This window comes from Cydia pomonella, chromosome 5 (assembly GCF_033807575.1).
Source record: "Cydia pomonella isolate Wapato2018A chromosome 5, ilCydPomo1, whole genome shotgun sequence".
Taxonomy (NCBI): Eukaryota; Metazoa; Arthropoda; class Insecta; order Lepidoptera; family Tortricidae; genus Cydia; species Cydia pomonella.
Window position 1 is genome coordinate 9,030,266 of NC_084707.1, and position 11,285 is coordinate 9,041,550.

General features: G+C 49.2%; 1 protein-coding gene across 1 annotated transcript in view; it reads left to right on the top strand.

The window, feature by feature from the left end:
* LOC133517663 (fibronectin type-III domain-containing protein 3a) overlaps positions 1-9,225 on the top strand; it is a 79,517-nt gene extending 70,292 nt beyond the window's left edge. Inside the window, exons 4-10 of the mRNA XM_061851020.1 lie at positions 1,994-2,192; positions 4,054-4,271; positions 4,960-5,114; positions 5,586-5,772; positions 6,359-8,380; positions 8,540-8,734; positions 9,007-9,225. Of these exons, the coding sequence (XP_061707004.1) occupies positions 1,994-2,192; positions 4,054-4,271; positions 4,960-5,114; positions 5,586-5,772; positions 6,359-8,380; positions 8,540-8,734; positions 9,007-9,093 (3,063 nt within the window). The 3' untranslated portion in view covers positions 9,094-9,225. The remainder of the gene's footprint in view (positions 1-1,993; positions 2,193-4,053; positions 4,272-4,959; positions 5,115-5,585; positions 5,773-6,358; positions 8,381-8,539; positions 8,735-9,006) is intronic.
* Positions 9,226-11,285: the final 2,060 nt, after the last annotated feature.

The following is an 11,285-nucleotide window of genomic DNA, read 5'->3' on the forward strand; positions in this document are numbered from 1 at the left end:
AAGTTTCATTTCGAGCCATATAACTTGTACGAAATGTTAAGGACGCTATCCGCAGTTAATTCTATTTTTTACCACCTTATGCGCTGGGATCGCTTTACTTACCCCCACCATGTACTTCGCACGGTCCCAATAATCTGGGTAAACGCGTCTATAATATGCAGACGCATTTATTCAAACCTAATTTCCAGATGTTGTGTAAACCTTGACGACCGGTTTGGCCTAGTGGGTAAGGGCATTTATTCGTGTGATGAGCATGGATATTTGTTCCTGAGTCATGGGTGTTTTCTATGTATTTAAGTATTTATAAATATTTATATATTATATATATCGTTGTCTAAGTACCCTCAACACAAGCCTTATTGAGCTTACTGTGGGACTTAGTCAATTTGTGTAATAATGTCGTATAATATTTATTTATTTTATTTTTATTTATTAGGAGACTAAGATATAAAATGTTCAGAGAGGTTTTATTATGTCCCATGTTCTTAATTTCCTATATACTTACTTTACTCTTTGTTAATAACCTGAAATCTCTGTTATGGTCTCTAACAACCATTTTTGTTAGAAAGAGACGACCACAACCATGTCATGTTATAGGCATTTTCTAAAATGCAACCCAGGGAGTCACTTTTTAACAAATATAGTTGAAAAGAGACTTCCGCCTTCCATTTTATTAAATTCCGTTATTCTAAGAAAAACACCGAACACAGCTTTTGGTATGTTTATACTTTTTGTTTAGCAGTAGTTTATATCAACAAATACAAAAGATTGAAGCTTACGGTGCATAATAGCTGTTTGGCTTTTTAAATATTTAATATATAATAAATTATTCGTTTCTTGAATATAACCGTGAAGTACAACGGTTTACATAGAAAAATACGCTTGATCAAGCACTTGATATTTGGCTTAAAAGACTCGCATCCAGGCCATAATTGTAAATAATTGTAAAAAAAAAGCACTTGACATTGACATTTGCAGTAACGTCACTCTGACATTGACAGAACTAAAGCCGTAGAGCGCTCGGTTTAGTTTGTTGATATGAAATCGATTTAGAATAAAAAGCTTTCATCCCTCTGTTGTTACTCTCGCTCGACATTGGTGTTTAGCTTGATTTCTCTCCTCGTCTATTGCACTTATTTTGAATTATGGATTTTTGTTTTATGAAGCAGTTGCGCTACTGTTGAATACAAATAAGCCTTTTTCGGTTCTGCTTATAATTCCACTGTGTTTTTTTCAAACGGACAATAATAATATTAATGATACTGCAATGATATGAACACCGGGACGAAGTTGACGCTAAAAATGAATACGTGTTCACCTTCTGTGTAAACAAATTCCATTGATTTGTTATTTCGCGTGTAATTCAAACACAAGTACAGCGCGGCAGTGTTGTGTTAAATTCTGTTCATGCATTTACGATTACGATGGAATAATCCTGACATTTTTAGTGTATTGTACAATGCATACTGGGTTAGTGTGGTTGCTGATGTACTTATCGTAGCTTCGTTATACCTATTGGTGGATTGCGATAAAGCAGTTGGGAAGTTGAACGTTATCGCCGGCGAGCGCCGATCGGCGGATACGTGGCGCTGACGTCCACCAATATATAAAATACGTATATTATTTAGATAGCATGACAAATCCACAAGAATCTCAAGATCCCTCTAAAACAAAGGTTAGTTTAGTGCACTGTTATTGTTTGGTAACCGCTGTCTATATTCTATTTGTACCATATGTCAAGATAAAAATCATGTTTGTTTCTTATTATTGTTTTTGATAAGATTGGAATTTTAGGTTTTTGGATTGTACTTGAAGAAATAGTGATATAAAATCTTAAGTCTTTTGAAACACAACATGTATTTTTAAACATAAATGTTAGTCGGCATATCTATATTGCATATAAAAAAAGACTTAATTATTTACTTTTGAAGATAAATTATAAGTAATAAAAGTTAACAGAATAAATGTAAATAAGCTATTTTTATGATTGTAGGGTCCAGCAAATGGTGCAGGTGGTCCCCAGCATTTCTACGGGCCTGGCTACCCCACTCACTTCCACCATGTCCCACCGCACCACATGCAGCACTCCCCACCTCCGCCTGTCTACCAGAAAGATGAACGAACACAGAGAATGCACTCCAAGCTCAAACAAAAACTGGAGCGCAAACAGACCAATAGAAATAATGGAATAGGTAAGTTAAACTCATTAAACTGTAGTCAAATTTATATCTATACTGGGTTTAAAATGTCATGCAAACAATGTTATATTATTATATAATTATAGGCGAGCAGCTATTTAGCTGATGAGCCTATGTCACACAGTGTCCTGTATTATACAGTTCAAAGCTTCTAAAGTCGTATCACATCACTAAGTAACATCAGTCTAACTTATTGTTTAAAAGCCACTTGTCCAATCTCTTTTTAAAAACATTGACCGAGGGAGCAGTTACAACACTAAGGGAGCAGTTACAACACTAGGGAGCAGTTACAACACTATTATAACTTGTAATCAACACTTATATCTTGTTATTCTTTTTATAAACTCTGTTGTCAATAGTTTTGTCACAACTTTAGCAAATCTTGGATACGGTTGTAAAAAATATGTTTGTTTATTATTTTATGTTGTACTCGCTTCTGCTTGCCTGAACTCTAAATCTGTGTTTTCGTGTAATAAGTAACATACCAAACAAACCTTATTTGAAAAGGTTGTCAATTAGTATAGCAAAATAGTACATTGTGCATCGAGGGGGGTAAGTGAAATTTTGGATATGAGGGTGATTATTGAATTAAAGAACCGAGTTTGCAATATTCTTACCCCCGGAGTTACACACAATGTTTTTCATCACACTTGCAAAGAAAAAACTAAAATTTAAGCGAAATAATTCTTAAATACGGTGACATATCAAACATTCGTCCGCCATTTTGTAATTTCTTGACAGGATAGCATCGAAAGCACAGACCTATCCGGCATTCAGCCACGATTAATAATTATGTAAAAATATTTTAAACGGCTGTTAAATTAATCGAATTATTTAATTTTAAACATAAACAAAAATATTAAATTATAAACATTAGTATTTTTATAGTAAAACTCATTTATGCTACTTGGTTTGTATGAAAAAGTAACATAATTTAAAAAAAAGCTATTACCTAAGCTATATACTATATACCTAGGGAGTTATAACTTTTTTTTCACAATCCATAACTTCCGCGGGAACAAATAAATTACAACTAACTAACTAACTATTGTGGCGCAGTGATCCAAAGAGGGTCTTGGCCTCCAAAACGAGAGAATGCCACCTGTCCCGATCCTGTGCCACTTCCTGCCAGTTGTCGGCTTTGAGTTGGCACAGATCCGCCTGTACACTGTCGCTCCAGCGGTATCTGGGCCGACCCACTGGACGGCGACCAGTCGGTTGTCCCAAATAAGCTCTCTTAACACCTCGATCCTCACCCATCCTCAGTAAATGGCCGAACCAGCGAAGTCTGTGGCATTTCGTTTCGCCGATGATATTGGGTTCGGCCACTAACTCCTCGATTTCGGCATTCTTACGGATCCTCCAGGTGCCGTCATCTCTTTTGATAGGTCCCAGGATCTTCCGTAACACCTTTCTTTCCGCTACCAGGAGCTGACTCTCTTCTTTCAGTGTTAGTGTCCAAGCTTCGCAGCCATACATAAGGATTGGTCTTATTATAGTTTTATATACCCGTAACTTAGTATTTCTGCTGAGAAGCTTGGACGCCAACACCTTATGGAGGGCTGCGCTGCATCGCAGGGCGTAAATAAATTACAGCCGTTTAAAATGTACACTTTTTTTTCACTACAAGCCTTAGTGTACATTAGGTACGGGTATATTATATATCATAACAATTATACAATCATAGTTAATACAAAATAATTATCTAAACTCATTGAGTAGACTGTTAACATAAGTAATGTCATTCGTAAAATTTGGGAATAAATTAAATAATTTTATCAACATTTTGATTTGAGTTGTTTTTACGTAGTCTATCATCTCGTCTATATCAGACTATAATGTAATTCGTGTTTAGTTCCAGAAGCTCTCTCCGGCGGCAGCACGCCGTCGCTGTCCCCGCGCAAGGAGCTGAACGGGCGCTCCGGCGGCGGGGGGAGTGGGGGCAGCGGCGGCGCGTCCTCGGGCGCCTGGTCCGAGGGCGAGGGCTCGTCGGCCGGCGCCTCCGTGCAGGGCGACGACGACAACGACACGCAGGCGCTGCTCGACCTGCTGTCGGCCACGCGTACGCCGCAGGTATTTATAACAATAGCCAATGCTACGTAGGATATTCATTATTTCGTGTGTAGTGTAGGCGTTGTATTTATTTATTATTCGGAGAACCAACAGCTATCTATTGCACAATAGTGTATGTAAATAACATAGAGCCAATAACCTTTGGAAACGACTCACTTAAAATTATTGGAGTCCAAAATTGTTATAATTTTTAAAACATGTATAATTGTATAAGGTGTAAAAAGTAGTATGATAGTATGAGTCTCAGTGCAGTACAATCTTTCTGTCACGGTCGCATTGCAATTTTAACAATTTTGTATTCTACTATGATTTTATTATAAAAAATAAATAAAAAAATAAACGAATAGTTTTCAAGTGAGTTTCACTACAAACTAACCTATATTGTTTACTCTATACAAGCTCATACAAAAACACACAAAGGTAATATATTATTGGCCGGTACTGTAAGTAAGGCCTGAGTGGATGCGAGAGATGGGCGTGGAGCGGGGCGGGGCGTGCAGCGTGCATGTTAAACAAATGCAAACGTATAGAAGCGGCCTTAGTGCACGCTGCTCAAATCACTTGTGAGCCCGACGCCACGCTGCTCGCCCCGCCGAGCGAGCGTCCACTCAGGCCTTACACTAAGTCAGTATACATTATGGATTGAAATGTTTTCTCAGATGCATTACACAACTTCATGTTTTGCTAGGTTAGCGACATGACCCCAACGAGCGCGCTAGTGCAATGGAACTCGCCGCTCCCGGAGGGCGTGACGCTGCCCAACGTGGAGCTCACCTACGACCTGCTGCTGGGCGACCGCGGCCGCTACAAGGCCATCTACAGCGGGCCCTCCCTCTCGTGCCGGTTGGTAGCTGGTTATACCCCTATAAATAGTAGCAGTATCCTGGCAGGGTCGCCATGTACGGACTGCGTTAGTGCAACAACAGCTTTGAGAGATATTTATGATTTATTCTGATTCTAATTATGCACCAACAATTATATGGGTAGTGTTTACGTACTATATCACAATAATAACCCTACTTCTTTCTTCGCCTATTTTACCCCTAATATGTAAAAGCCTTAAAAAAATTAAAACAGCATTATCTAGTGAGTTAAGTCCGAGTTTAGGCAACACTTCTGAAAATAAAAAACACTCAAATCATCCATTCACACACGCTACAGACATTTACGTTGAAATCGCACTTAACGTATAATACACTGGTTTTTCCGTCGGGAGATAAAAGGCGAAAGGCGGAAAGAATGAATTCGAAACGATGTATGAAGTTGTCTCGTCTTCCATATAATTTGACCAATTACATTTGTTTGTTTGTTCAGCGTGCGCGATCTGCGGCCGGGTTGCGAGTACTCAGTGTGCCTGCAAATCCGCGCGGGGCAGGCCACGGGCGGCGCCAGCGACGCCGTAACGTTCCGCGCGCCCGCCGCGCCGCCCGAGCGCCCGCCCGCGCCGCGCGCCACCCAGCGCGCCAGGACGTCGCTGCTGCTGCGGTGGCAGCAGGCGCAGGTATGTAGCTGTAGTTCCCGGGGCGGCCACGGGCGGCGCCAGCGACGCCGTCACGTTCCGCGCGCCCGCCGCGCCGCCCGAGCGCCCGCCCGCGCCGCGCGCCACCCAGCGCGCCAGGACGTCGCTGCTGCCGCGGTGGCAGCAGGCGCAGGTATGTAGCTGTAGTTCCCGGGGCGGCCACGGGCGGCGCCAGCGACGCCGTCACGTTCCGCGCGCCCGCCGCGCCGCCCGAGCGCCCGCCCGCGCCGCGCGCCACCCAGCGCGCCAGGACGTCGCTGCTGCTGCGGTGGCAGCAGGCGCAGGTATGTAGCTGTAGTTCCCGGGGCGGCTACGGGCGGCGCCAGCGACGCCGTCACGTTCCGCGCGCCCGCCGCGCCGCCCGAGCGCCCGCCCGCGCCGCGCGCCACCCAGCGCGCCAGGACGTCGCTGCTGCTGCGGTGGCAGCAGGCGCAGGTATTTGCAACCTACCAATTAGCTTGAATGGTCCAACGGGATTTTATGTTTTCTATCTAAGTTAGCCAAGTTTCGGACGTCAAAAACATTGTAATTAGGTTCTTTTTCAGTTCATTTCATTCTCTGTTCGCAGGACAACGGCGCACAGCTGAAGCATTACATCCTGGAGATGGACGACGGGCAGGGCTGGCGCGAGGTGTCGCGGCCACGCACGCGGCAGCACACGGCCGGCAACCTGCGGCCGCAGACGCGCTACGCCTTCCGCGTCGCCGCCGTCAACGAGTGTGGCCGCGGCGACTACAGCGACGAGTGCGTTGCCTGGACCGCCGGCGCGCCGCCGCCCGCGCCCGCGCCGCCTGCGCTCGCCACCGCCGCCGCGCAGGCGCTCGCGCTCGCCTGGGAGCCCCGCAAGGGCGACGAGATCTTCACCCTCCAGGTCGACGACCCCGCGCAGGGCTACGGCTTCCGACCCGCCTACCACGGCGAGAACAACGAGCACACGTGCACCGAACTACGTCGCGCGACCGAGTACCGCTTCCGGCTGTGCGCACAGACCGACGACGGCCAGGGGCCCTGGTCGCCCGAGGTCGCGTACCGCACGCTCGCCGAGCGGCCCGCGGCGCCGAGCAGGCCGCAGCCGCGTGGGAAAGTCCTGCCGCGCACTTTCCGTCTGCGCTGGGAGCCCCCGACCGACGACGGCGGCGCGCCCGTCACCTCCTACACGCTCGAGCTGGACGGCGGCGACGGCTACCGGCGCGCCTACTCGGGCCCCGAGCGCGAGGCGCACTGCGACCGCCTGCAGCCCGGCACGCCGTACCGCGCGCGCGTATGCTGCACCAACGAGGCCGGCGAGAGCGAGTGGTCCGCCGCCGAGACTGTCACCACCGAGGCCACGGCGCCCGCCGCGCCCGCCGCGCTCGAGGCGGCCACGCCCGCGCGCGCCACGGCGCTGGCCGTGCGGTGGCGCGCGCCCGACTGCACCGGCGGCGCGCCGCTCATCGAGTACCGCGCCGAGCTCGCCGCGCCCGAGGGCGTGCGCCGAGCCTACTGCGGCGCCAAGCCGGAGTGCGACGTGCGCGACCTGGCGCCCGGCTGCGCCTACAGGCTCACCGTCACCGCCGTCAACCGCGTGGGTGCGGGCCCACCGTCCGCGCCTCTCGACTTCACCACCGCGGCGGCGCCGCCCGACGCGCCGGATATGCCGACGGCCGAAATCCTTTCGGCGCGTTCCGCCCGCCTCGAATGGACCGCGCCGCGCGACAACGGCGCCCCCGTGCTCGATTACCGATTAGAAATGAGCGCCGCGAGCGCCGACGAGGCGGCGTACGCGGAGGTGTACCGCGGCCCCGACACGAGCTGCGTGGTGGACTCGCTGGTGCCGTTCTCGCCGTACCTATTCCGCGTGTGCGCGACCAACGCGGCCGGGCGGGGCGCGTGGTCGGCGCCGCGGGACGCGCTGACGCCGCGCGCGGCGCCCGGGCCGCCCGGCACGCCGCGCCACGAGGCCGGCGCCGACAGCCTGCGGCTCCACTGGCGGCCGCCCGCCGACCACGGCGCGCCCGTGCTGCGGTACCGCGTGCAGGTGGACGACGACGCGTTCGAGACCGACGGGCCGGCGGCCGAGCGGCTGGTGGAAGGTCTCACCCCCGACACTGTCTACCGCGTGCGCGTCGCCGCGCTCAACGAACTCGGGCTGGGCGAGTGGAGCGAGGAGGCTCGCGCCGGCACGCGACCGCCGCCGCCTCAACCGCCCGCGCTGCGTTTGGCCCAAGCCGCACACAACTACCTGCGGCTCGAGTGGGCGCCGAGCGGCGGCGAGGGCGCGCACTACTGCGTGGAGATGCGCGCGGCGGACGCCCGAGAGTTCCGCCCGGTGTACCGCGGCTCGGCGCGCAGCTGCAAAGTGAAGAAGCTGAAAGAAGCGAGCGAGTACTGGTTCAGGATCCGCTGTTCGGACGAGCGCGGCGGGCGCGGCGGTTGGGGCTCGGCGATGTCGGCGCGCACGCCGGCCGCGCCGCCGCCGGCGCCGCGCGCGCCCGCGCTGTCGCTGCCCGCGCCGCGCCAGGCGCTGGCCGTGTGGGACGCGCTCGACGACGCCGTGCCTACCACCTACGTGCTGCAGTGTGCGAGGGGAAAAGATGCCATATTCAAACAGGTGATACTTTGTTGTTCATTTTTTGACGTTATTGTATTGAAAAATAAAATTGATAATCCAAATTTAATGTTCTAATTTGTAGTTTCTGATAAGTAATTTCGTAAATTTTCATTATTATTCGGTACAAACTACAAGCTAACTCTGAAATCGCTGTGGCAGGTGTACTCGGGCTGCGAGCCGCAATTCCAGCTGGAGGCGCTGGAGTACGGCGGCGAGTACTCGGTGCGCGTGTGCTGCGTGCGCGGCGGGCTGGCCAGCGCGTGGTCGCCGGCGGCGCGCCTGGCCGTGCCCGCGCCGCCGCCGCCGCCGCGCCCGCGCCGCGCCCGCGCCACGCGCGCCTTCTCCTCCCGCCAGGTGACTACATGCCAAAGTCACACTAACAGTTTGCCGTGGCTGCGTCCGAGATGCCTAAGTGCTGTAACTGCTGTGTGAAGTACGACACCTATTAAGGCATATACCGAACCTTTTAATACACTCGCTTGTACCAATTATGTTAGAGTCCGAGTGTAATTATTGCCTTCGACAGTGCTTACTAGCACTTTTAAATTTAAATTGCAACTGGAATTTATATTTCACTGGTTACCCACCAAAGTTCCCAGATGCTAATAAATATTGAAATGTGTCAGGTGGCGTGGCTGATGGCGGGCGCGTTCCTGCTGCTGGGCGTGCTGGTGGCGGTGCTGGTGCAGCAGCTGGTGGAGCCGCGGCCGTGACGCGCGCTGGCGGCGGCGCCGACCCGCGCGCTCGCCACCATCTAACGTGCGGTGTGGCCGTACCCGCCCCACCGCACCACGACCACTGTGCAATTATTCGCCAATACTTTATCGAGACGAGACGTTGTAGTTGAATTCCGAATTGTTTATTATGTAAATGACTCGCCCGGGTCTAAGTATTCGGCCTAGCGACTCGCGGTTCGCCCGCTCCGTGGCTTCACGAGTGTATAAAATATTTTATGCGTAAATGTTGCAGTCACCGACTTGTATAATTTAAATGGCAGCGTATCATGATATCATAATTGTCTCTTGTATGTTGTAATTGTAAACTTTCACAAACTCTATATCTAGTCTATGCTTCGAACTTGCTGTTTATGTTTATCGCTCTTGTCTGAGATAGCGATGTTCTATAAAGTTACTGATATCTATTTATCACTTTTAAATATACATGTAGTAAAATATTCTTTTAAATATTGAATGATATGTACTTCCAATGTTTACTAGTCTTCTGACTGTAATTATGTTTTCCAAATATTTAATGATATTTTTATAAAATATTAAATCGGTCTGTTGCATGTTTTATCAGATTTAGTATAGCGACCAAGGTGCTCTATTATTATTAACATTCTGTTGAGAGGGACATGGCCCCTCGCTCTGCAACGAGTTTCCAGTGTGTGTGCTGTGATCACTTCCTTATGCGAATGAGACTGATTTTAAATAAATGCTTTCTTTCTATAGACACGTTTTGAATGACGGCTTTCATAATATCGGTCCCTAGCCGCATCCGCGTTCTTGTCGGCACCGGACCACGTCCTGAGCTCACCCGCGTGCGGCGCCCGACCGCGTCTGGAGCTCGCCCGCGTGCGGAACTTGCCCGCGTGCGGCGCCCGACCGCGTCTGGAGCTCGCCCGCGTGCGGAACTTGCCCGCGTGCGGCGCCCGACCGCGTCTGGAGCTCGCCCGCGTGCGGAACTTGCCCGCGTGCGGCGCCCGACCGCGTCTGGAGCTCGCCCGCGTGCGGAACTTGCCCGCGTGCGGCGCCCGACCGCGTCTGGAGCTCGCCCGCGTGCGGAACTTGCCCGCGTGCGGCGCCCGACCGCGTCTGGAGCTCGCCCGCGTGCGGAACTTGCCCGCGTGCGGCGCCCGACCGCGTCTGGAGCTCGCCCGCGTGCGGCGCCTGAACACGTCTGGCGCCTAACTACATCCGACGCGGCCGTGATGTCACAGTCCGATCATGTACTCCGAATGCTTATTTGATAACATTCATATAATCGTATTGTATCAACGATAGTTAATTTTAACATTTTATATCATAGGACATGAACTTTTATTAATCATTAATACATTATATTATGTAAATTAGAGTTATTTGTATAATTTTAAATTTAGAGATTACGAATTATTGAGATTGTTACCACCCGGTATAATGGAATAGGGAGTTGTTAAATTCGACCTAATTTGTAAGAATTTTAAGTTCCAAATATGACAAAGAAATAATTATGTAATCACCACTAAATATTGATGTTCTTGCTACTAATTCTTAATTACAGTATTAGAGAATTTTTTAAGCTATTTTACTACGATGTCTTCGATCGATGATTTCTTGTAGGTAAGCGAAATACATCTTTTATTGTATTCAGTCGTTCAGAAATGTTAGAATTAAAATTAATAGTGCATTATGAATTTACATGTTTATACTTGGATGTTTCTTAGTATCATTGTTCACTATTGATGTTATCAGAAATGGAGTTATCTACGAACTATCGGCTATTCTTATACATGACATTCGTTAGGCTGTTGTCTGATGGGCGGCGAGAAAGCGATTATTTTCTCGCACAATAAACGTTTGACTTGTAGACGTGTGTGAATAAAAGAGATGCATATATTAATCGTTGAACGCATACTGCTCACTCTGCCTGCGAGTTAATTGATATAAAAACATGCGAAGAAAACGAACTTTGTTATCACCGATCGCCGCCGGTCGGAACGCTGCCATTGTCCGCGGCAGTGGCCGTTTGCACTCGTTTGTTCAAACTACCGTGACGCACCAATAGGCTTAAACATAAATATAATATTTCGTAAATATATGATATTTACCTCTTCTGTGATTAGTGTATCTTTTCTTGTTAAATCTTCGTTGTTATCCGATACATTCCTATATTTTACTTTCAGTTTCATAGACGATGGCGAGAA